The 26083-nt window shown below is 54.4% G+C and overlaps 1 protein-coding gene across 3 annotated transcripts; it reads left to right on the top strand.

Annotated features, from left to right (window-relative positions):
• Nucleotides 1–2619: 2619 nt before the first annotated feature.
• TP53INP2 (tumor protein p53 inducible nuclear protein 2) lies at nucleotides 2620–24940 on the top strand. 3 transcript variants are annotated; one of them, XM_017835587.1, is made up of 5 exons: nucleotides 2620–2807; nucleotides 7860–8016; nucleotides 11800–12133; nucleotides 15353–15662; nucleotides 17157–24940. In XM_017835587.1, the coding sequence occupies exons 3-5, from the start codon at nucleotides 12010–12012 to the stop codon at nucleotides 17407–17409; spliced, it is 687 nt and encodes a 228-aa protein (XP_017691076.1). In that variant the 5' UTR covers nucleotides 2620–2807; nucleotides 7860–8016; nucleotides 11800–12009; the 3' UTR covers nucleotides 17410–24940. The 3 variants fall into 3 exon arrangements, with proteins under 3 accessions (XP_017691076.1, XP_017691077.1, XP_017691075.1); XM_017835588.1 differs by lacking the exon at nucleotides 7860–8016 and having other exon boundaries at nucleotides 15533–15662; XM_017835586.1 differs by lacking the exon at nucleotides 7860–8016.
• The last annotated feature ends 1143 nt before the right edge of the window (nucleotides 24941–26083 follow it).

Raw genomic sequence — 26083 nt, 5'->3', positions numbered from 1 at the left:
TGCGCAGATTCAGTCATACTATTATTTCCTGACCTGAAGTTTTGGGTAGCTGGACCCAGCATTTTTGTTTTATAAAGGACAGGTAAATGGCTGTTGGGACTAGATGATCTTCAAGGTCCCTTCCAAGCCAAACCATTCTATGAGTGCCCTGCCTGCTTTGCATGCCATTTGTTGGGTGAAATGAAGCACGTGCGTTCCATGTTGGCACTGTACCTTGCCAGGAGCTATTAGCATTGCTTCCCAAAACCTCCTGGGTGAAGCAGAAGCCAACGTGATCACCTTCCTATTTTCAAGAGTCACCCAAATTCACAGAGTGCCGCCAGTTACAGGTCTGAGTAGCAGAGCCCAAGTCACCTGCTGGGGTAGACTCATGTTGTGACACACCAAGGCCCCAGCTAACTCCCCATTACCTGAGGGCAGGTGAGGTGCAGTGAGGTGCAGTCAGCTGCCTGCTTGGCCTCTCCAGGCTCAGCCACCTCAGGCCTTGCAGCTCAACTCACCACAGTGTGACTTTCCCAGCAACCCGATGGCCAGGGCCCTCCAGCAGTCAAAGCCGGGTCATGCCCTATGTCTCTGCATCCTACCCCAGGGTGCCACAGAGCAGTCATTTTGGTTTCCTTTCCCTTACTCAGTGTCAGCAGACACTGCTGTCTCTGGGGACTGAGAAGGGGGTTGCTCCAAGCCCCGCAGGCTCCCCTCGCTGACCCCGGCCGGGGTGACGTGCACTCCAGCTCAGCCTGGCAGCCCGGCCACTGCAGGCTCGTAGGCACATGAGGGCTGGGCCACCACAGCTTCCTGCCCACTGTGCCCTGCACTGGCAAGATTAAAGTAATTTCCACTGCCTCAGTACAGCTGCCACCCAGTGCTGGAGCTCCCCGACCGCAGCCCCCCGGCCGGGCCCTACAGGGACGGGCAGCCTGTGCTGGTGGTCCCAGGATGGTGAGAAGTTCACTCCTCTGCTTTATCGTGTATGCAGCTTCTTCCCCCAGCAATAAATCACTGAGGCTGCACGCTGCCTGGGAGGGGGCTGCCACTCCTTTTTTGCAGTAAAAGCCCAGGGCAGGGTGCAGCAGAGACCGAAGCGCTTCCCACGCCACTGGAAAGGAAGAGAGGGCCATCCCATTAAACCACCCCTTTAGGGCATACGCCAGCACAAATGGCGCAATTTACCCTGGGACATTTCACCCTAACAAGATTCATTCTGCCGCATTTATTTATATCCACTCCTCTCCAGCATTGGGATTAAAGGTTAATTTCTGCACTCCTGCTGCAGCCAGCAGGAGCCATGTTGTAATCACTGTGTGAAACTAGTAAAAGCAGCAAAATGAACCCCTGTGGGCAGCAGGAGCTGTTGGCTTCAGGCAGGGACCAGGTTGAGGGTCAAGTGTGGTTATGCTGTGACTTCTGGGTGTTTTCTGTAGATCCTCCCCCCCTGTGCCCAATGGTGCTGGGCACCTCCATTAACTGAAACTGCCGTGGCCAGCTCAGAATGCCCTCCACGGACATCCCAAATTTTCTGCTTAGGACTGTTTCAAGCATCATGGGCTTCTGCTCTCCTCCCTGCAAGGTGGGGTAGGAGCTCTACGGGGTGGCAGCTCTCCTCCCGAAATGGTTTACACTCTTCTGCAAGATCCTTCAATTACAGGAGACTAAATGTTATTTAATTTGTGACCTCGGGTTGAATAAGACACAATTAAATTCTGCCTGTTGTGAATCTGCAATGGGGAATTCTCACCTGTAATGCCAGATGAGTCCTAACTGTTCCATGCATGACTCAGACACCCAAACTGCTCCATTAATGACTGTTTTAATAAATGTTCTATCTTTATATGGACAATTTCCTGCCGTGTGACAAACCTGGCACAGAGTCAAACCAAACCCTTGGTCCCTGTGCTGAGGACAAAGGCAAACCTGGTGCTGCTGAGCATCCTGGGGGGTTGTGACACCCCTGGGATGTTCCTGGTCTGCAGGTCCCCCCAGACCTCTGCTCTTCTCGCAGGTGGGGTAATGACCGTGTGCCCCACCCAGGGGGTTCAACCCCTCACTCCCCCCCAACCCCCTCATTTGTGTCCCACCAAAGTTTCTCTTTGTATGAGGCTCCCTCAGTGCAGCAGGAGAAGGGAGCGGGTGTCCGAGAAGCCTCGAGACTCCATCCCGTCCCTTCGGCAGGGTCAGCGCATCCCCCGCACCCTTCCTGTCCTCCACACGCGCGTCCTCGGGGCGCTGCGGGCGGGGCTGGGCGCCATCGGGGCTCTTATGGCTTCAACTCCTATTTTTCGTCCATCTCCTCCCTGCCCCCGCTCCCCGAGCCCCTCTCCCCGCCAGTGGCCCTGGGGGCCCCAGCCCTTCCCCTCTCCCCCCGCACGCCGGGGTCCCCCAGCCCCTTGTCGCCCCCTTCCCGCGGGCTGTGCCCCACTCTGGGCCCCGTGGCTCGGAGGTGCCCGGGCTGTGCCCCGTGGCTCGGAGGTGCCCGGGCTGCCCTCCCGTGTCCCCCCGCGTCCCCCGTCCCCACCCGGGCCGGGCCCCGCCGGCCCCGCCCTCCGGCGGCGCCCCCCCATTGGCTGCGGGCGCGAGGGGGCGGGGCCTCTTTGTGACGTCACGCTCAGCTGTGGGAAGGTCCCGATTTGTGCGGGGGAGCGGCGGGTGCGCGGCACAACTGGGGGGTCCGCTCGGCACCCACCGACACCGGCACCGGCATCGCCACCTGGCACCGGCATCGGCACCAGCACCGAACAGCACCGCCACCGCCAGCGCACGGCACCGGCTCTACCTCAGCGCCTCCCGCCGCCCCGACACCGCCACCACCGGTGAGTCCCGCGGGACGGGGGTCGGGCCGTGGGGTTGGGGCTCAGCGGGCTCTCTGCCCGTGCGGGCAGGGGGCACCCTGAGGGGGGGTGTCCCCGGGACCCCCCGGTGCCGCGTCCCCCCCCGCCTGTTGTTTGTTTCTTCATCACCGGATTAAGACTCGCGGCCGTTCCGCGCTCCCATTGGCTGCGCTGCAGTGACGTTGCCTCATTTGCATATGACATTGAGACGTCGTAACTGTCCCCCCCCTGTCCCGCGGTGACCCCGCCGGGCCCGGGGGGGACATGGGGGCACGTGGGAGGTACCCGCAGTGGCCACGCGTGGGTGGCCCCGCGTGTCCTTCCCGTGCCAGTCGCAGCTGTGGCTCTTTCCCAGCAGGAAACATGAGTGTATCCCCCCTGTGTTGTTTAGAGGCTGTTTGGCTTTTTGGAAAAAGAATGTGAATGTATAATTATAAATGTAATATAAATATATGTAAACATACAAAATATACAGAATGGTTTTGGGTTGGGAAGGACTTTAAGGATCATCACGTTCTAACCCCCTGCCATGGGCAGGGACAGCTTCCTGTACTATATAGTATATATTATATACTATATAAAATATAGTATATATAATATACTATATAAAATAAATACGTGTAAAGAATGTAAATATATGCAAATCTAGAATACAGAAATGTATTATCTGTTTAACTGATTTTCAGCAAATCCTTGGTGCTTTGGAATCCCTCCATCTTTAGCTCTTGCTTTCCTTCATAAATCCCACTGGTTTTAATGAGAATCAGATGTGTGCTTTCATATTTTTATTGAGTTTAATTGTGATTCCTGGGAAGGGGCCATGCGTGGCAGGGGAAGGCTGCTGGCAGTGCCATGCTGACATCTGTGCTGTGGGGCAGCTCCACCACATCTCAGGATGCTGACCCCAGGAGTCCATCAGGTACCACATCCTTCTGTTATTGCTGCCCTAAGAGCACCTGCTTTGAGACAGCTAAAAAATGACATAAATCCTAAACGGGCAACTTTCCTCTGGGCTTAATGGCTCTCGCCTCAGCTCAGCTGAGCCTGGCAGGCCCTGGGAACTACTCCTGTTTCCATCCAAGGGGGCTCATTGTGTTAAAACTTGGATTCTGTGGAGTGTAACTGTAGAAATGTGTTAAAAAGTACATTATTGCTTTTTTAATTCTTTCATACATATGTCTTGAGTACAGTGGAGCTACAGCCCTTCCCAGAGTGCCTGAGCAAAGGCACTGGCACCTTGGAATCCCAAAATACTGGTTTTAAGTGTCTCTCTTGGGCCCAGCAACACGCAGTGCTGAAGCTGCACCAGCGAGGGCTGAGCTGGGCAGGTGCCAAGTGCTGTCACTCATTTGGCCAAGGTTTTGCTGGGATAGGAAACCATCCCAGAAACCCTCCCAAAAGCAGGTGTTGGGCTCTGGTACAGGACTGTGCTGAACCTGCTTTCCCACTGGGTTTAGTCTACAAAGTGCCAGGAACTATTTTTTTTTCTCTAAAATAAATCTTTCCTCTCCTTTTATTTTTCGTCCTCCCCCCCAAAAAAAACCCCCAAATGAACACACAACAAAAAAAGACAAAAGCTGTCTGCTGTAGCTCACTGTCACCGTTAGGAACCTGTTGCATGAAACTGGTGCCTATCTGGCTGAACACAAAGGGAAAAGCATAATGAAAGTTTTTCCCCTGGATAATAAACTGATAGCTCCTGGTTGTAGCAAGACTGGAAGAACCTGCAATGTGAAGTTGTATCTAAGAGGTTTTTAGTGCTGACGGCACAGCAAGCCCTGCTCCAGCAAGGGGAGGGCTCAAGTGGGCTTGGGGGAAATGGTGGGGAGCTTGGGGCTTCTGTGGTGTCAAAGTCCAATGTGCCAGGTAGTTCAGCCTCTGTGATTTGTGAGGGTGTAACGCTGGGCTGCTCCCCTCCTGGTGCTTCACCTTGTGCATCCTAGAGAGGAAACTTCTAAAGTTTCGTAGGACAGCTCATGGCAAATCTAAAATTTCCTGGTTGCTCAGATCCTGCTGAACACTGACAGATTTTCCAGGACTGTGTGTGATGACATCACACTGATGCATTTGCATCAGCTGATGCAAATGGGGACACCAGCTCCAGGAAAAACATATTCTCCCAGTTGTGCGGGGTCCCCCTCCTTCAAGTGTGATCTGGAGGAGCATGTGGGGACTCCAGTCCCCACTGAGCTCCTGGACTGGCTTAGAAAAGCCCTTTCAGGTGCTGGCTTGATCTGCCATTATTAAGAAGAGTCTCATGATTAAGAGGTTTTTTTGGTATTTTTCTAACTGCTCTCTGCTTTCTCACCTCTCCACTCCCCTGATCTGCTGCAGAAGAGGCTCTAGCTGTGAATCAGCCTCTGGTTTGTCCATGCTGGCAGCAGCCTTAGGGTGCAACTCTGCCCCTGTGCCCAGGGCTCCCCCCAGGGGAATCCCCTTAATGAGGCTGCTGGCAAAGCAAGGGGATCAGTCGGAGCTGCAGCACAATTGTTGTGGGACCAGTGTCCCACAATTAATCCAGCCCTGCCAAACTGTCCCAGGCAGGCCCTTGTCCACTCTGGTCCCTCTCTTGATAGGGATGGATAGAGGACAGTACAGGGATGATGCACCAGTCATTTTTGGGGGTGATGAGCAGAGCTCCCCTAAGCTGTCCAGGTGCTGCACTCCCTTCTTTGTTCTGTGTTTCTGTGCCAGGTTTAGGACTTTGATACATCCAGCACAGAGAGCCTGTGAAACGCTTGTCTAATTTAGGTAAAATGAGTTGAAAATCCCATTTCCCAAGTGGGTTGGAGGAAGGCACCTGATTTATACCTCCACCGCCTGCCGGGATGACTGCGTGGGGTATTCTTAGCTCTGCCAAGGAAGGACCGCTCCTGCCGCCTGGCAGCAGCATCCCTCCTGCCGCCAAGTATTTATGGAAAGTTTCAGGGAGCCTGTTGCCATTTCCAAGGGGAGTTGCTGTTGTTCTTGCAGACTGTGACTTTTAAGAGCTGCCAGTCCTGCGACGCTGCAGCTCCCACCCTGGCAAGCTCCAGGCGCATCCCGGGGCTTTACTGCTGCTCCTGTTGCCTATTCTTAGCTCCTGGGGTTATTTGCAGCAATGGTGACTCAGAAAACTAATTACTGTGTTGAGGTTTCTGAAGGGGAAAGAATAACTTGATGCATTGTGGTTTCCTTACTCCTACTTTAACTTTTAATATATAATACTTTCTGGCTCATTGTAAAAGCTGTTGGACTTTGTGGAAGGATTCTGATAAACATTCATTTAGAAACTCATCTGTCCCCAAGTGAGTGTCACCTGTGGGCTGTCCCCTCATGCTGGCAGTGGCTGGGATGGAGTTGTCATGCCAAGTAAGGAAGTTTGTGGAAGCCTAGGAAGGATGGCAGCTGTCCTGTGGTGGTGGCTCTGGTAGGAGGCAGGGGACAGGAGGTGGGCGTGTGGTTTCTGGAGCAGCTCAGCCCCAAGGATGTGGTGCATGGGCAGTCCCCTTGTGTCCCAAGGGGGAAGACACCTGGGACACACCTTCTCCAGGCAGAAAAGCCTGTCCAAACTGCTTATGTGGACATCACCTGTGCCTGGTGACAAGGCACAGTAGTGACTTAAATCCCCTGGCAGGGACACATTCGGGTCCCTCCTGCGCTGCAGTTCCTGTGAGGCTGCCGGCCCAGTTCCCCTGGTGTAAATGGGGCAAACATTTCCCACAGGGAAAGCAGAGGCTTTCCAAATACCTGGAGAAACTTCAGAGCTTGATCTGCTGATGGCTGTGGGCTGTCCCAGCCAGAGAAGTGCCTGGTGGAACCTGCTGAGACTGAGATGGCATATGGCAATCTCATTGTCTGGGTAGCAGCTGGCCAAGAAGTCTTTTACCTTGTGAAAGGCTGAAGAGGTCACCCCCAGCGCTCCATGATGAGCTGATGGAGGAGCTGATGTTCTTGGTGGCTTGCAGAGAGGATCTGGAGCAGCTGAAGGATGATGCCCTGATCACATTGGCCAGAAGCTGCTCCCTTCTCGGGTGGCTGGGAGATCGCAGACTCACAGAATGGTTTCAGTTGGAAGGGACCTTAAAGACCATCCTGTTCCTATCTCCCTGCCAATGGGCAGGGACACCTTCCACTAGACCAGGTTGCTCCAAGCCCCATCCAACCTGGCCTTGAACACTTCCAGGGATGGGAAGCCACGGCTTCTCTGGGCAACCTGAGCCTGGGCCTCACCACCGTCACAGGGAAGAACTTCTTCCCAATATCCCACCTAACCCTGTCCCCTGTCAGTTGGAAGTCATTCCCCCTTGTCCTTCCATCCCTTGTCCCAAGTCCCTCTCCAGCTCTCTTGGAGCCCTTTTAGGCACTGGAAGGGGCTCTAAGGTCTCTCTGGAGTGTTTTTTTCTCCAGGTGAACACCCCCAGCTCTGTCAGCCTGGCTCCAGAGCAGAGGGGCTCCAGCCCTCAGAGCATCTCCCTGGACTCTCTCCAGCAGCTCCATGTCGTTCCTGTGCTGGGCCCCCAGAGCTGGAGGCAGCACTGCAGGTGGGGTCTCACCTAAGCAGAGCAGAGGGGCAGAATCCCACACTCACCTGCTGCCCACAGTGTGGAATGAGCCCAGGACATGCCTCGTTTTTGGGTACCAGCACATATGGCCAAGTCACATCCGATTTGTCACCCACCAGGACTCCCAAGTCCCTCTCCCCAGGGCTACTCTCAACCTACCCAGCCCTCAGCCTGTGCTGATGCTGGGGGTTGCCCTGACCCAGATACAGGATCTTGCACTTGGCCTGGTTGAACTGCATGAGGTTCACATGAGCTCACTCCTCCTGCCTGCCCAGGTCCCTCAGGATGCCTCATCCCTTCCTTCTGCTCAATCAACTGCACCACACAGTTTGGTGTCATCCACAAACGTGCTGAGAGTTTCTGAGATCAGAACCTCATCCTGCCTCTTTAACCCAAGTTTTTCAGAGCAGACAGGATAAAGTGAGGGGGAGGATTAACTCTCATTTTGGCCCTTGCCTGCCAGGATCTCACTCCTGCCTCCACCCTGCAGGTTTGATCTTGAGGGCTCTGTCAGGAGCTCTCCACAGCTCCCTGGGCACCACCATGGGGCTGACTATGGCACTGTAGCCCACCCATGTTCCACGGTACAGCATGGACCCCCTTGCACCAGTGAGGAGTTCAAGGCCACCCCACGCTCCCTGGCTCAGGTAGGGTGATAGCTGGTGGCTTACTTGAATTCTTTGGGGAATGATCCTTTAAAATGATCAAGTTTTGCTCTTGGGGCAGTTTTTAACTCTTCCTGCTTCCCCCAGAGCTGTCACAGCTGCCCATGAGCTCCTGTGCTCTGCCTGCAGCCCCCTGCCCTTTGCCTAACCCTCCGTAGTGCTGTGGGATTCCTCTGGAGCAGGACAGCCCCTGCTGACCCCTTATCACAGCGCTGACTGTGAGTGATGGGAGCGTGGTCCCAGGCTCTTTAATTATTGAGAGAAGGAAAATGAAGTTAAATTTGGGAGAGAAGACAATTGAAAATAATAGTGTCTGCTGTGTCTTCAGAAAAGGCAGGTTACCTCTGGGTTGGGGTGGGTACCTGGGAAGTCCAGACACCTTAGCTCCTGACTGGCCCATTGCCTGCACCCTCTGATTTTTTGGGGACCAGCCTTTAAGCAGCAAATGCTCTAAGGTGTTCCTGAGGGGGCAGAGAGGGAACAGCCTTTTTACTGTCCAGTTAAAGCTGTTGTCATGTTTTAATGAAAGAAAACTAAAAGGTTTTGACTGTGTCATTGGTAATTTGGCTTTGAGCTTGCTGGAGGATGAGCCAAGCCCACAGAGCAAAGGGAGCACTCTGGTGGTGCCAACCCTGGCAGCAAGACATGCCAGACTGGCTTTGCTGAGGCAACAGGGAGAATCTTTGCCTGGCTCAGCCCCTGGCCTGCGGTAGCTGCTTGGGTGCTTTTCTGGGTGACCTTTCCCTGGAAGCCAAACTGGGGCTGCTGCCCTCCCCTGTTGCCATGTGCCAGCTCTTGTCCCCAGCTTTGCTGTTGGGTGACATCCACATCTAGGCAGGGGGAAAGACTAAAAATTGCATGAGGCAGGCCAAGAGCATTGACAGTGTCCTTCCAGCATGGAGGGCTTGGGGTACAGCACAAGGGACCCTGCTGTCCCCAGCCCCAGTGTGTCACCCTGAGGACCTGCCTCATGACACTGGGTCAGCTTTGGCTCGGCAGTTCTACCAGCCTGGGAATGCCCCGGCTCAATAAGCATAGGAACCCCCTCCTGGCCTCACACTGGACCAGAGCCTTGGGGGACTGGAGCCCCCCGTGGCCTCTGTGCCTGCCACAAGCTGCCTTGTTCCCTCCTGCCTGGGGAGCTGGGGAGGAGAAAACAGCAGGAGGCCCTGAGACATCACCAGCGGGTACCTGGGAGCTGTGGGGTTTCTGCCACTCTTTGATATTTAATAAACTTCTTAAATAAATAACATTAATATAATATTAAAAGCTATTTACTGAATAGGCAAGTGCTCAGGCAGATGCCAGGTTTCTAGGCAGAGCTGACATGTGATGAAGCTGTGGCTGTGTGCCACAGCCCTCAGGGCCAACCCTGGTGCCCTTTGCCAGCCTGGCCCAGAGGAGGATGGGTGCACATGGACATCCTGTGGGAGGGGAATCCCATTCCCTCAGTGTGGAGCACTCGAGGGAGCCCAATGGGCCGGGTTCGCTCAGTGCCCAGCTGGGTGTCAGCCCCTCTTCCCATTGTTTCCCTAACTTATACTATTATGCTTTAATGATGTGGTAAAGGGAGTGTCTGGATAACTCAATCATGAGCACTGGAGGATAACAGAATAGCTGAGGCCTTGCCACAGTTGTGGCTGTGATGGGGCTGGGAGGTGAGGGCTCAGGCTGCAGTCAGAGAAACAACTCTTGTCATGTCTCAGTGCCCAAAACCTCCTTGCTCAGTGCCTTCAGGGGAAGCCAGGGACCCTCTAAGGACACAGAGTAGGGAGTCCTCCCTGACCTCTGATTCATCCTGGTGAGATGCTCCATGAGCCTCAGCCAAGCCATCCCAGAGGGACTGGGAAGCTGGGCCGAACCCCTGAGCGCTGGGATTTGGAGCTGGGTACAGCTGTAGCCCATGGTCTGCCCTGTGCCTCTGGGGCAACTGAGTCACCTGGGGCTTGCAAGCTGCTCAAGGGGACAGGTAGTGTCATACTGCTGCCCTGGCCATGCCGGGGAGGGAGAGCTGTGTGCTTCAGGGCTGCTCCATCACTCCCTTCTGCACCTGGGGGTGGCAGAGAGCAGAGCCCATGATGCCCAGGGGATCCCATCCAGGGGTAAGGCTCCCTTGATTTCTCATTTTCTGCCTTGTGGAGCGGATGTTGTACCTACCAAGCCACCTGAGAGACAGCAAAAGGCACAACCATCCCACAGGGATGAATGATGCCTGAGCCCCAGAACTTCAGAGAGTGCCCAGGCCAACCACCTTCCCAGGATGCTGGGGCTGGAGAAGCCACTTCACTGGGAGGCAGGTCTGAGCTAAAACTTGAGCTACTGGAGGACTGGGATGTGTATGGACACATTGTGCCTCCCTGCACCCTTCCTTTTCCACACTGCCTAGAGCAGGTAGGGCTTCACCAGGGTGGAGGAACATTCACAGGCTCCATGGCCCCTTGGTCGACAGAGCCATGAACTGGGGATTTATCCTCTGAATGCACCCATGTCAGTGTGCCAAGCATGGCAGCACCCCACTCGCTCCTCTCCCTTCATGGAGCTCCTGATGGCATTTTAATGCCCTTTAATGTCTCTCGACCAAAAGGTATTTTGTCCACACAAATAACAGTCTGCACCTTGTGGCTGCTGTCCCTGTGCCTTGCCAGAAGCTTGGCAGTCATTAATGAAGTTAGTGAGTGCTGACCTCTGCCCCCACCAAGGGAGATGTGCTTCCCCAGGGGTAAAACAACGATGAGCATAGATGGGGCAGAGACTCACCAAGGGCTGGGATGACAGGCTGGACATAAGCCAACAGTGTGTGCTGGCAGCCCAGAGTGCCAACAGCATCCTGGGCTCATCCCACAGCGTGGGCAGCAGGTGAGAGGGGGATTCTGCCCCTCTGCTCTGCTCAGGTGAGACCCCACCTGCAGTGCTGCCTCCAGCTCTGGTGCACTAGAAGGATGTGGGGCTATTGGAGTAAGTCTGGAGGAGGCCATGGAGATGCTCTGAGAGCTGGAGCCCCTCTGCTCTGGAGCCAGGCTGAGAGAGCTGGGGGTGTTCACCCAGAGAAGAGAAGGCTCCAAGGAGACCTTGGAGCTCCTTCCAGTGCCTGAAGGGGCTCCAACGGAGTTGGAGAGGGACTTTGGGCAAGGGACAATGGCTTCCAACTGACAGGGGGCAGGATTAGGTGGGATATTGGGAAGAAATTGTTCCCTGTGAGGGTGGTGAGGCCCTGGCAAGGGTTGCCCAGAGAAGCTGTGGCTGCCCCATCCCTGGAAGTGTTCAAGGTCAGGTTGGACAGGGCTTGGAGCAACCTGGGCTAGTGGAAGGTGTCCCTGCCCATAACAAAGGGGGTTGGAACAGGATGGTCTTTAAGGTCCCTTCCAATCCAAGCCATTCTGTGATTCTATAATAACGCTGTCCTCACTCTGCCTGCTGTGAGGGCCTTGGCATGTTCACCTGACTTGGGGACAGTGTTTGGCTCTGTCCCTGCCAGCTCTGGTGGACGGATCCCCTGGGAGACCCTGCCCATGAGGAAGGGGACATGATATGGGGCTCGATGCTGGTGGAGGCTCCAGAGCACAGGCACCCAGCCCTTCACTGCTGCTTTCAGACACCGTGCCTGATGCCCTTGGAGGTGCCACCATCTGGGACAGCGCATGGCACAGATCAGTGCCAGAGCCACCTTTTTGCCGTCCCCTCAAGCCCGTCCAAGCTCCTGGGATACAGGAGGGCCATATTGCCAGCCAGTTCTAATCCATTATTCCTTTTTCTCTCCTTTTACAGGCCTTTGCACTGAAGCCAAGTGAAGAATCTCACAATTGCACTACACACCACTTAACTTTGATTCCTCTGGCAGCAAAGCGGCTCCACCACCAACAAGACCTCGAGGGCTGTTTTTCCCCTCCCTGCACATCACTCCCATCTCCGTGCCTGGAAGCTGGTGCCCAGCAGAAGCTCTAACTCACTGTCCATCCCACTGGACCACTCCCCACCATGTTTCAGCGTCTCACCAGCCTCTTCTTCAGTGACAGCAATGCGCCAGAGGGCCTAGAAGAGCCCAAACCCTTTGTTGAGGAGGAAGAGGAGGAGGATGGCTGGCTCGTAATTGATCTTGCAGGTGAGGAAAGCAGCAGGACTGGCTTCCCACAGCCTCTGTTGAACTTTGTCTTTGCAGAGCAGGGCAAACCCCTTGAGATGTCAGCAGATGAGCTCACACCACATGGGATCAGCTCTGCCCTTCATCCTTTTTCCCCTGGTCCCCTTGCCCTGTCCATGGTGCCCAGCCCTGTGGTCACCGCAGCAGCCCCTGACCTGCTCCTCCTTTTTCCCAGTGATGATTCCTGACTTTCCACCAGTGTGAGAGCAGTGTCAGCATCCCTGGCCGGGGCTGCAGCTGCTCAGGATCCTCCAGGTGTCTCTGTGCCAGGATGGGACCCTGGCATGGCACCAGCCAGGGAGATTATCCAGAGTTTTGATGTGATCCTGCCCGCCAGGGCTCAGTGGGGTGGAGAACCCAGCCCTTGCAGGCTCTGCCCACCGGCTGCAGCTGAGCTGTGCCCTGGCCAGCACTTTTCCAGGAGGAGCCAGGCTCAGCTGCTCCCTGCTCTGCCTCTGCTGAAAGCAAAGCAGGAGCTGGCGGGACACCAGGGTTGTCCCCATGAGAGGATAGGTGGCAGGGCTGTCCCAGCTGGGGATATGCCACCAGTGATCTGGCTATGTTTGAGTTATCTGAGGGGAGCAAATCTCAGTTCCAAAGGGGTTATCTTCCAAACTCATTCCCAGTGCCCATGCCAAGCACAAGGGATGTTTGGCACCAGGTCCCTGTACCTAGAGAACGCACAGGGCTCCCCCTTCCCAGGGATGGTGACAACCGTCCAGAGCCCTGTTTGACACCAACCAGATGAATTGAATTCCTCCTGTGCTTCTCCAGCTCCACGCAGACCTTGGAGTTTCTGTTGTGGCATTAGTGACTCAGCCAATTACAATGATATTTTTATGACCTTTTCATTCCAAATCCAGCAGTGACCATAGACAAACTCGCCTGCCTGTGCAGGAGCTACTGGTGCCTGTGCTGTGTTAGCTGTGGTGCCCCAGCCAAGGGGGTTTAGGAGGAGAGTTTTGTCCTCCCTCCCTCTTGCAGGCAGCAGTCCTCTGAGCAGATGTTCCCTGCCTGTCCCCACCATGCTTGTTTTTGTGATGGGAGTTGTTCATTAGAGTTCTCCCCTATATCCCCTGGAGAGGGGACCAGAGCAGGAACAAGCCTGGGATGGGGGACAGGGATCTCTGTGCCTCGTGGGAGGAAGCACTATGGAGAGCTGGTGGAGGTGATGGGTGGTGTGGGCATGGGCAGCTGTTGCCTGTCCTCTGGGCTCTCAGCTGACTGTCTGGAGTGGGTCACAGCAGTGACATGGGAGGGGGCTGGTTGCAAGGACGTCCCTGGAGCAGCGGGTGTGCAGCTGCCAGGAGTCTGGGCCAGCTGGCAGCAGCTGCAGCGTGCCTAAAGCATGCCAGAAGGAGCCAGGAGTTTCCCCAACCAGAGAAACACTGGCCTGTGCCCTGATCCCTGGGTCCGAGACTGCAGCTGGCTCCGAGGGGACCAAGGGTTGACTCTGGTACAAAACAGTCCCATTTTTTTCCCAGTGACGTGGCTGGGCTCTTGGTGCAGTGCTGGCTTCCAGCAACATGTCTGCTTGCGACGATCCCACTGCTAATTCCATTGCCTTCTGTTCCCACAGCAATCCCTGAGCAGTGAGGGACCAGATTCTTTCAGCCCTATTTCTGAGGCTGGAGTTATGTGAAGCACTTTAAAAGCGAAATGTGGAGGCTCCAGCCCCATCCTTCCCTTTGGAGCCGTGGTGGCCAGCAGCAGTTCCCAACCTGGCTCCCTCCCAGCAGCTTAGGGAGCCTCCAGATTCGGTCCCTCTCAGCCTGATCATTACCCCAAAATGCACCCAAATTACCCAGATCTTCCAGGAGCATTTCCGATGCTCCTCTCACCCCCTTGCCCAGCCTGGCTCTGGTCAGGACCCAGAGAGGGAGCCAAGAGCATTTCCCAGGATATGGCTGGGAGTATATCCCCAGGGATTTGAGGATCCTGAAAAATTGCTTGTGACATTAAAACCCAGGTTGGCAAAGGATGGGAACAGGGAGCCCTGGAGAGGCTGCACTGAGCCCCCTGCCCTTGTGCCCACAGACCCCTGTTGTGGGAGTGCTGCTGGACTGGGGACGCTCCAGCTGGGCTCAATGGCTGTCTCCAGGCAGACAAATAATCTACAGCCCATCATGTCAACAACTATTAATAGCCTGATATCCACTGACCTGGAGAAAGACACTGTCATGTTTGCAAGGCCAGTTGTGACCTGTCCTGAGTCCTGGGCTGGGGCATCAGCTAAGGGAGGAGCTGGAGATGCACAGAGCTGGGAATACCATGCTCATGCTCATGCACTGCATTTCTCCACGCAAGAACACATTCACCTTTGATTCCTCATGCTCCCTCACCCAGTCACAGGGTCACATGCATCCATATAGATAGTGCACTGCCTCCCCCCTCACTGACACCAGTTCCCTCAAATCCCCCTGATGAGTCTGGGAATGGGTTCACCTAACCTTAGGTGCAGGCTCCCCTCCCATTACACCACCAATAATTCCAAGCACAAGCAGCCCAGGAAAGCAGCAGCCCAAGTGCTTTTGCCAGGTAGAGATGAGGAAGGGAAAGCATGGAAGGCTGGCCATTGGAGGGGTAGGGGGGTCAGCTCCCGTATCAGGCACGCAAAATTTGGCCTCTAAGGGACTGAAGCTGAAGGCACAGCGAAAACCTTTGCTGAAGAATTTATTCCTGTGATTTCTTCCAGAGAAAAGGTGTGGACTGTTTTTCCCCTTTGTGTGTGCTTGGTTTCCATGTTTGCAAAGTGCTGGGTGGTGTTTGTGGGCGCAGGCATGCTGGCGTTCCTCTGGAGCGGCACGGCACGGCACGGCTCAGGTGCCATCCGAAAAGGCAAAAGCAGCGTTTCTTGCTGCCTGAACTTTCTTCCTTTTGAGAAAAACCCATTGCTGCAGTAAACCCTGCTGGTTCCCCCACTTTTTAGTTCAACTTGCCTAACCAGGCTCCTTTCCATGCTGAAGCCGGGTCCCTCGGCAGCGGTGGGTGCTGGTTGGGGCGGGGGCACGGTCGACGTGTCCCTCCCCGCGGGGCCGCGCCCGTCTCTGGCGGTGGCGGTGGGGTGTCTCTTGCACTAACGATGCCCCTTTCTCTCCCCCCTCCCCTCCCCTCCCCACTGTACATGGTATGTGTGTGTGTCCCCGCTCGCCCCGCATGGCTCTGCACCCCCGCCCCCAGGCAGCCGTGCCCGCCCCGGCCCAGCCCGGCGAGGGGGTGCTGGCGGTACCGGGCGCTCGGCGCGGCCCCGCTCGACGCCCCCCGGTCCGCCACCGCCACCAGCCGCTTCCCTGGCTCCGGCCGGTCCCTGCTTGATGGACGAGAGTTGGTTTGTCACCCCTCCCCCCTGTTTTACTGCAGAGGAGCCCGGCCCTGACGGCGTGGGGAGCAGCCCCATGGAGGACCTGCTCATCGAGCACCCCAGCATGTCCGTCTACGTCACCAGCACCCTCGAGGTGGATGGGGAGGGCCTCGAGGACGATGCTGCCGGGTGAGTGCACTTTGAGGGTGTTTGTTAGGGACTGTCAGCCCCAGCACCTGCTGAGGGACCGGGGTCAGCCCTGGCATCCCAAATCCCCTCGTACACCCGAGAGCGTGTCCCATGGACAGAGTGGAGCGGTGGGGGACATCAGTGTCCCCATGCCCCATCTCAAGGGAGTACTCTGCACATCTGGCCAGATGCCGTGCAAGGCTGGCAGCCCCTGTGTCCCAAAATCCTCTGCTGAGGAGGTCTCAGCAGCGTGTTTGGACGGCCATGGGTGCAGGACCGTGAGCTTGGCACTGGGCTCTGGCAGGAGAGGGGTGTGTCCCCTGCCCCAAGCAGGGTCTCCTGGTGTGGCTGATGCCACTCATGCTGATGCCACCTGTGCTAATACCACCTGTCACCGCATCACCAGTCTAGGGGGTTGCCAGGTTGGGCTTACACCGTTGTTTTCCATAGGTATGGCCCAAGCAAAGCAAACCCAATAGGACAGGGTGGCCTTTGGGCACATTGGTCTCCCTGGCTCCCCCAGGCAGGAAGGTGCTGAAGCCCCCTTTGATCCCGCTTCTGACCCCATGCTGGCCCAGCACAGGGGTATCCCACAGCTGTGTGGGAGTGGGACACCACCAGCTTCTTGCCCCAAGCTACAGCTTAGCACAGAAATGCCCCAAATGGCCCTGCTGCCTGCTGCTCCCCAAGGCTTGTGGGCTGGAGTCCTCCCCACGCATTCTTGGGACCACAGCCTGGAGCTCTGTCCTTCCCCAGGGCTGCCTCCAGTACGCAGGGAAAACCTGAACTGTGCGTGTGCTCAGCCCTGCCACTGCTGGCTGAGTCCCGGCTCCCACCGTGCCATGGGGTCCCTGCTGCCCCCCAGTCCCAGCCCTCCAGCATCTCCCCCAAGAGCCCCTCACTGGGACAGGGGAGGAGTAAGAATTCAGGGTAAACTTCACCCTGGGCTAGGGGACACCAATCCTGTCAGGGGACACTGTTCCTGGCTAGGGGACATCACTCATAGTTAGGGGATGCCGTTCTTGGCTAGGGAACCCATTCTTGATTAGGGGACACTGCCCCTGGCTAAGTGACACCATTCCTCCAGGATTCTCTTTCCAAAGTCTCCCTGAGAGCCACAGCTTGATCTCCAGAGCTTTAGAGGCTCTTCAGTGATGGAGGGGGCAGAGAATGGCCAAAGGGAACTCAAGACTAGCCAGGGGACAAAAGGGGTCACAGTGAAATGGAGACAGACCAGGCTCAAGGGACTTAGCTACGGTAAGGGGCTGTGGGAACACCCCATTCCTGGTGGTGTCTGGATTTCTCCAGGTGTCCCAGAGCCTGCCTGTGCTGGAGCATCCCTGCCCTCAGGAGACTGTTGGGGCAGGAGGTGCCCGGCCCATCCCAGGGCACAGTGTGTGGGGAGGAGATTGGTGCCCTCGGTGCCCTTGGTGCCCTTCTTGGTAGGGAGGGTGAGGGCGATGCCATCGCCGCTGACGGCCCCTCTCTCTGCAGGGAGGTGCCGGAGCCGCGGCTGGAGCGGCACGTGGCGCACCACGGCCGGTCCCTGGCGGTGAAGGCGGCCATCCTGGACAAGGTGGGGCAGGCGCAGCGGGTGCAGCGGGCCAAGCAGCTGGCGGAGCGGCACCGGCTGGGCCAGAAGGCGCTGCAGCGGCAGAACCGCGCCCGGCAGCGCCCGCCCCGCCGCGCCAAGCAGCTCCCCGGGGCCTTCGTGCACCAGCCCTGCCAGCGCCACTGCAACTACTGACGTCGCCGGGACGGCTGCGCTGCCGCTGCCCCGCCGAGGGGGCCCTCACCCCCTGACACCGGCCCCCGGGAGTGCCGGCCCCCACGGACACCGGTGACACCGGCTGCGGTTCCACTCCACGCCCCCCACTCCCACACGCCTGGCCCACACTCCTCATCTTCCTCCACCCGCCCTCACTGCTCCCCTCATCCCTCGCCCTCGATGCCAGCTGGGCCAGCAACCTCTGGAGCTGCCGGCATGGAGGGCCATGCTGACCCCCCCACCCTCACAGCCTCGCCAGCCTTCACACAGGAAATCGGTATTCCCTGGGAAATCATCTGTTCCCGAAATCCATGGCGAAGCCTGTTTGTCCTGACAAGCCTGTGACAACAGTGCCTTTCCTCACCACATCATGACTCCACGTACAGCCAGGCTGGGATGTCACAGAGACACCGAGCAAAGGTGAAAAGAGAAACAAAGCCACGAGATCTGGGATTTTTAGGAAAATCTCGTCAATGACACTAAGTAATGCTTCCGTCCTGCACAACCAGCAAATACTCCCCTCCCTCCTTGACTTCTTAGTTATGTTTTTACCATGATAAACCCCCACTGCAGGTCCTGAAGGGGCTCGTGGTGGGAAGCACTGGTGGAACCTTTGTGGCCGGGTCAGCCAGGTGGCTCCTGATGCGTCACGGTGTTTTTTTTAAATCAACCTTAAAAGCAATCTCAGGAATCAAAGCACCATCCCAGCACCGTGCCGGAGCCCTTGGCCACTGTGCTGGGAGGGGTGGCCAGCCCAGGGCAGTGGTGGCATCACCGTGGCTGGTGGCCCCACCCAAGCAAGCCCCTTCCTCCTGGAGCCACTTGCCTGCCCCAGCCACACCTCTTTCCCTACAGATGCGCCTGTATATGTTTGTGTATATATTTCCCTCCATACCTTTATACTTGGAAGAGGCACTGTTAAGCCAAGGAGCATCGGCTGCCTGGTGTCAGTCCCTGGGAGGGAAGCAGAGGCAGGGATCTGCACAGCTTCCCTGAGGTGGCAAAAGCATGTCGATGGTGGTGGTGAAGAGATGCTGAAGAAGAGGCCGGAGGGAAGAGGCCGAAGTAAGGACAAAGATGGGTTTAGGAGTGGCTGCAAAGGGTCAGGATGGGGCAGGCCTGAGTGAGAGGATTGCTGTAACAGGAGCTGTAACAGGTGCATCTTCTTTCCCCATTCCCACTAAAAATTGCATCCTTTCCCATGAAGGGCCAAATCCCATTGTAGAAAACATTGATTTTTAATGCAAATCCCTCCCCTCCCTGTGACAGATTCATTCTGCCTTTGGAAGAACATGGTCTAGACTTTTCACTGGCTCCAGCACCAGCTGAGATGGCTCTAAACCCAGCAGAAATTTGCTGATCGCCCCCAGCTCCCTCCCTTTAGGGACAGGTTTTGCACCTGGGAAAGTATCTGGCTCGTGGCCAGCTCACAGCCTGAATTCCTACCCTCTGAAAAAAGAAAAACCCTTACAACCCCCCAAAAAATTCTGATTTCACGGGAGTTTCTTCCATTCACCATGTTACATCCCTTAATATTAGCCGGGGACCTCGGCTGAAGGAATTGTGGTGAGCCCAACTTCAGACAGCTGGTAGTTATTAATTCTTTTAAAGAGATTAAAAAACAAACTGGTCCAGGCTCTGGGTTGGGGAGCCTGGCCTGCAGGAGCCAGATGCTGCTGCTCACCTGCAGCGTTTTTCCTCCACTCCGATGACATAGTGTTCCCAAAAGCACAGAGCTGGGGAAGTCGATGTTACCCCCTGCCCTCGGCATTGTCCCACACTCCTTGGGCCTCCTGGCAACCTCCGTCCCTTGCTGAGCCTGAGACCACACTGGAGATCGCCCTGTCCCTCCTCTAGTATCTTCTTGGTGAAGACACTGACTGGAGGGGAACGTTTACTCCCTTTGGCTTCCTGGGCTTCACACTAAATGCCTTTTCTTCCCCCTGAAGTGATGCCTGGTGTGAACCAGGAGCATGGGATGTGCAGAGACTCTGGCAAAGGTGCTTGTGATGACAAGCAGGGGCTGAGCCCAAGCTCCCAGATGTCCGATGAGGTGCTGCCTTCCCTATCCCGCTCTTCCCATGTTGCTGGATGATCTGCTCTGTGGCCACCAGGCAGAACCATTAGAGGAATCATTTTCTCTCCAGCCCAAAAACACATCAAGAAGTGGAGAAGCCACACAGCACCCTGCCCCCCAGCCTGTTCTCCACTGCAAATTCTCCTCCTGCACATCCAAGTCGCCGCCAGTCCCTCCAGAGCACTCCAGAAATCAGAGGCTGGTTGCGACCCCATTACCCTCCACAGGTCCCAGAGGAACAGGCAGCAGTGAGCTCAGGGCAGATCCTGCCCTGTCTCACCTACCAGGCTTTCCTGTGCCCACTGGTCTGCATGGAAATGGTACCCCAGGAGAAATCCCTCATTGAAATCCTCCTCTGTGTCCTGCTCATCTGTTGTGAACCAGAACCTCTTGGCCATGTTCCTGGGGAGCTTGGGGCAGCCATGGCACTGACACTGACACCCAGCCCCCAGCTCCCAGCCTCCCAAGCACCCATTTCCAACAGGTGATGCTGGTTTTCAGAAGCAAATGCAAACTGTTCTTTTCCTTTCTTCTTTCCATGCCAGTCTGAGGTGTCTTTCCTCATGCTGTGCCCAGCAAGCACAGGACATGAAGCAGAACTATTATCACACTTTATATCCAGAGTATGTTTATAAAGGATTAATAAATTATTAATGTTTTCATGAAGAGGTTAAACCAGAGTCCAAGCAGGTTAGCAGAGTGCATGTACCACAGCAAACCTCTGCTCCTGCGACCCCCCCTCTGTTGTTTGCACACTTGTTGTGTATTAACACCTAACACTCACCTGCCAACCCCCTGCAAGGTGACTGTCACCCCCTAGTGTGACCCACCCTCCCTGTGCTGTGGCAAAAGGGTGTTCAACCTGTGCTCCTGCCCAGCAGTAAGACCTCCTGCCCGCTGTTGCCAGAACAAGAAAATTCCTTTTCATTGAGGTTATTTGTCTCCTCGAATCTTAAAACAAATGAAAGGTGCTTAAAAACTGAGAACTTTGGTGTGTGCACCTGTGTGCATGTGTAGATACTTCACAGCCTGGTGTGGGTGTTCAGTAGGTGGGGTTGAGTTTTTTAGGGGGTTTATTGGTTGGGGTTTTTTTTGCACCCAGTTTTGTGATGAGTTGGGTGGTGCTCCTGATGGGAAGGTACTCACAGGGAGCCCTTGGGCTGGTCCTGCTGGGACAACTGGGATGATTTTGCTTTCTTTTCTTTACTTTTGTAGGGGGAAACTACAGCATGGACTCAGGGACAAACCAATCTGCTGGGGTCTTTAAAAATGTCTTTTTTCCAGGCTTCTCTGCTAGGATGTGGGGTTTGGTTTGGTCTGTGAGGGATGCTGCAGGGATGGGGCCTGTGGCAGAACATGGTGGTGAGAGGCTGCCCAGGCTGTGTTGGAGGAGCTGCAGGGTTTGGTGCTCTGACATTCCGGTGTGGAAAAGAAGCTGTGGCCCCTCATGGTGGGGCCATTCCTGGGCAGCAGCCCCTCTTTGTTTGTTCATGTCCTGAGAATTCACCTTATAGTTGCTAGAATGTGGCTTGTCCCTTTTTGGACTTTTCTGTGAACAACCAGGTACAGATTTTCAGCACTGAGCCTCCAAGGATTTGGGAAGTGCAGCAGAGCTGGACGTTCTGGCCTGACTCCTACGACATCACTGGGATCAGGAGACAGCCAGGATGGAGGAAGCCATTGGAACAATCACCTGGAAAAATGGTGATGTAGGTGACAGGTGGATTTGAGGGAAGAAATTTTTGTATTTCTTGCACTGAAAGCATAAAAAAAGGAAGAATTCCTGGTGGAGAGGCCTGGGCAAATCCCTGTTCAGTAAATGCCAGCTTTTCTGGGCAGCATGGCAGTGCTGGGGTTCAGACAGGTGAGATGGGTCCAGCTACAGCAGCAGCTTTGCAGCCCTGTTCTGGAATTGCAGTGCGGAATGGGCACGGACGGGCAGCTGGGAGGGCAGTGCTGTCAGTGCTGGCTGGAGCTTGTGGAGGCAGCACACCCTCTACAGTGGGAAGGATCTTTCCACCACCATTGAAGCCCCCATGGTGTAGGAATATTCTCCAAGCAAGATTTGCATCTCAGTTGAGTTGTTTTGGTCCTGCTGCCCTGGTATTCGTGCGATGGATGAACCCGATGTGTGGCGAGGCTCCCCCAGCCAGCAGGACGGGAGCGGGAAGGGTGGCCCCCCTGCAGAAGTGCCGGCTCTTGGGATGCGTCAGGACACCCCCGTGCCCCCCACCTTCCCATAGCTGTGCTTCCTGCACCAGTCAATGCCAGGCTGGAGGCCACGGCACATGCAGGACACTCACTGGCAGCCACAACAAAGTCTTCACCCTGGATTTTGGCTGTTGCTTGTGCTACAAGGCCGGGGGGGGGCTGCTAAGGGAGTAGTGGCAGAAGCCTTCCTCACCTGTGTGAGTGCTGCAATCTGCACTCACAAATCTGCTTTCCAAAAACCTCTGCTGCAAAAACTTCGTCTGGGAGGAAAACAGTTCTTTTCATGGGAGTCGGTGTTTCTTTCTCATCATGGATAACATAAATGCATGGCTCATCCCAAAGACCGCTGTGGGAATTTTCTCTCTTTAGGCATGTTTCTAATCAATAATGTTACATCATACTGATACCTTTTCCTCTTCCCTCCAACCCCAGTGGGGAGAAAAATACCCACTTAGATGTCTTATCATACCAGTCAGAACAAAAAAAAACATGAAAAAAACCTACAGTGAGGTTATAAGCTTGACTCCCACAGCTTTGCAGTCACTCCTGTGGAGGACCAGTATAAATTTCAGTGCCCTGCATAAAGTGGAAATTAAATGTCATGTGAATTTATTGAAAAACAATTGAGTCCCCAGAGATTACACATCTAATAATTAGGAAACGGACAGTAAGAAGTGATAGGTCACCTCAAGTCAAGCAAAATGGTTTTCAGCATCTGCCAGCAGGCAGCACTGAGCCCTGCTGGCCTGGGAATGGGTGGTGACGGTTCCTGAGTGTCCAAGTAAAAATGAGAGGCCATCTGTGTCCAGCTGGTGCCACGGGGACTCTTGAGCCACCAGAGATTGTCAGCCACCACCATTCCCACAAGCGACTTGGATGTGCCTCAAGTTTGCTGCTCCTTTGCTGTCTGCACTCAGAAATGCTGGTGGCAGGAGGGATGTGCCAGCACCCCACAATTGTCCCCAAGTTCTCAGAGCTTCCCACCAAGTCCTTCTCCACCACAGGACTGTGTCTGGTGACCTCCTCAGCACAGCTGCTCACAGGGACTGGAATCTGAGGACAGACACCCACGGCACTGGCAGCCTCTCCATCCCGGGGATCTGCCATGGTCAGACCCACCTATCAGACCTTCTGGGGACATTAATGGGCCTTAGTTGGGGCTGATCCCCTTAGGGCTTGTCTTCTTTAGGGTGGAGCTTTCTATTTCTGCCTGTTTCTCTCAGATATGCTCAATACAAAGTCAGTAATTTCCCATCATCCTCACGGGCTCCATCCTCATCCCATTCTCATGATCGGAGTGGCTGCCACAGGTCGCCTGAATGTGGCTGTAGGAAGAAGCTGAATGCAGCAGTGGGAGAGGCTCTGCCTGGTTGGCAAGTCCCTCCTTTGGTGAGAGGTGTCCTCAAACCTGTTAGAGATGCCACTTTCTCCTCCACTTGTCTCCAGGACCCCAGTGGTGGGAGCACTTAACAGCCGTGGGCTCTGGACAGCCGGACATAGCTTGGGCAGGAGGTCTCCCCCTTCCCTGCCGTCCATCGATGTGTCTTCCACCAGCTTTTCTTTTTGCTTCTTAAAAGAGTCTGTGTCATTAACTAAACCCACAACTTTCCTTAAAGGGATGAGGATGACGAGGATGAGCAGCTCCATTTAATAGCAAAGATGGCTCTTACATGTGATTCTCTTTTCAATTCTTCTGTGCAGAGCGGTGACACCCAGGCGTGTCCCCCGTAGTCATTCAGAGCCTCCTGGGCTGCCAAGGGGGTTGCTTTCCCAGCCCCAGAGATACAGGTATGCGACCCCATGTCCCAGAGCATGAAAGCTGCTGCAAAGCTTTGGTTCTGTTACAGCTAAACCTGAAAATCCTTCTGCCTTCCACTCTGATCCTATTTAATTACCTGTATCTGGGGAAGATTTTATTCCTTGCAAATGGAGGGGGAAACAGCACAGTAAGTTCTAAGTGTAACATAAAAATGGGTTGCACAGGGAGCCCAAAATTCCTCTGCTCTTTCACATTCACCTCATGTTTCCTTGTTGGGGAAGCTGGGAGCAGCTGTGCCCAAATCTCACTGAAATCTTATCCTCAGCCTTATGCTTCAGGAAGTCGAGGGATGAGGGGACTGCAGAAGGTCTACCAGTAAACTAGTAAAATTTTCTCTTGTATCAGAACTGTTCTTGTACAGAGTCACCGAGCACTGCAATATTCTGTCTGTATGTATCAACCCCAAGTATTCTTCTTGTAAAACTCATCCCTGCACATTATCCATCCCTGTGCTGGACTGACTGTACATGTGCCTTCACCCTTTTTCATGGTTTGTCATCTTTTTTTAACACAATTACAGAACTTGAATAAATCACTGAACTGCAGTTACAAGTCCTATGCAAGAGGTGACTGGGGAGTCAGTTTTTGATATTTCTGTGTTTCTGTGTTGTTTTTAAAGTTGCCGTGAAGACTTTTCAGAGAAGCTCAACAGAATGATTACCCCCCAAAACATTCAGATTATTATTTTTTTTTTTAGCTAAAAAGCATTTAGTATTTTGGATGCTAAATCTTTTAGCAGCTTTGAAAAGCTCAGCCTAAACCCCATTTCCTCACTGGGCCATGCATGGAGAGCAAGAGCAGTAGCAGCAGGAAGGACGAGCACCAGAACAGCTGGCATGTTCCACAGCCGGTGTTTCCTCTCAAGAGAAAGGTTGGAAAAGGTTGCCTTAAACCTTCCCTAAAATACATCGGAGAATGTTCCCATCCCCAGCCGCCCTGCACCCACTGCCAGCCTGGGGCAGAGCTGGCACGTGGCCATCAAGCAGCTCTCCATCACCAGGCTCTGCTGAATGCCTTAACTGGGGCCCAGCTGCCACTCTGGACCTTGGAGAAGAGGCAAAAACAAGGTCCATGTTTTTCTACATCACCTATGCTGTAGGACTGAAACCTCGTCCGAAACTCAAAGCTAACAAAATCTGCCCTTTTTGTGTGTTATGTGTTCAGTCGGCGTGAGCGAGGTTAGTAGGGAAAGGGCGTCTCCTCCTCGTAGGACACTGTGTAAACATTTGCTGTGTGTCAACAGAGTGAAGGACACGACTGCCTGGGATACGTTGTGTAGTGTGCCTGTGTGTATGTAACCTGGTTTTGGTTGTTAGGTTGTAATGCTGTCTCTTGACTGAGAAAAGAAATCTAATATAAAGAAAAATCACAAGAAATAATAAAAAAAATCTATTTAAACTCTATTTTATGTGTATTCCTTTTAAAGCCTGCAAGTAAATCTGTCTCCAAAAAGCTCTGTTTTTGTAAAAAAGCTTTTAAAAGTCAATTCTGTAAGAGACAGGTAACAGAAGAATGTCCCCTTTGAAAATAGGGATGCGCAGGAGAGGGGATGGCACAGGCTGAGGTGTTGGAGGGGATTTTTTTCCCTTCCGCATTCCCAAACCCTACAACTCAGTAGGCGATGGACAGAGCTAAAGCATATGCGGTTTGCCCTGGGAAAGCACAGAATCCCAGATGAGCTGATCCCTGCAGCATCATCTGTTTCTCCAAGCACATACTCTGCAGTGTGAGACGTTTTCACCACCCACTGAGAGGCAGAGATGCCTCCAAGGTGATTAAGGGCTTGGAACATCCAGCAGATGAGAGGCTGAGAGCTGGAACTGCTCAGCCTGGAGAAGGTTCAGGGACATCCCGCCCATGTGTGCAGATTCCTGATGGGGGAAGTACAGAAGACAGCCAGAACATTCTCAGCCTGGGGCAGGGTGAGAGGCATAAATTGAAGTAAAAAAAAAAAGAAAGAGAAATGTCATTTAAACACAAGAAAATGTTTTTTTTTCCTCTAGAAACTTCTAGAGTGGTTGGCCACAGAAGCAGATTGAGAGGTTGAGGAGTCTCCATACTTGGAGATACCCAAGATGGGAGCAGACACAGCCTTGAGCAGCTTGGGACGGGGCTTACCCAGCCCAACAGCTGCTCCAGCTCCTCCAGCAGAGCCAAGGCAAGGGGTGCTCCAGATGTCACACACTTGATATCCCAGTAGCTGGGAGAAGCACTTCAAGGAATTGTTAGGAATTGGGAATGAAAAATAGGCAGGAGTGAGTTTTGACAAGCTTTCTCACTGGAAAACCAAATTCAGCAGTGGGAGACAATGCATGGGGTTATTTGGGATGGATGGACCTTGGGAGGTCCAGTCCAACATCCTGCACACAGCAGGGTAAATACAGAATTCATACCATGTGGTACAGGGTTTTGTTCAGCCAAAGCTTGAAATTCATCTGAGAGAGATCCACCACCACATCCCAGGGGGAATATTTTGTTCTATCCAGTCAGAACATCCTCTCCTTCTGTTTATTCTAGTGGTGTCCCAGCACCCACCTCTGTAAGAG

The sequence above is a fragment of the Lepidothrix coronata genome, unplaced genomic scaffold (genome assembly GCF_001604755.1).
Source record: "Lepidothrix coronata isolate B3197 unplaced genomic scaffold, Lepidothrix_coronata-1.0 Scaffold260, whole genome shotgun sequence".
Classification (NCBI taxonomy): Eukaryota; Metazoa; Chordata; class Aves; order Passeriformes; family Pipridae; genus Lepidothrix; species Lepidothrix coronata.
This window is presented reverse-complemented; position numbering and strand designations above follow the sequence as displayed.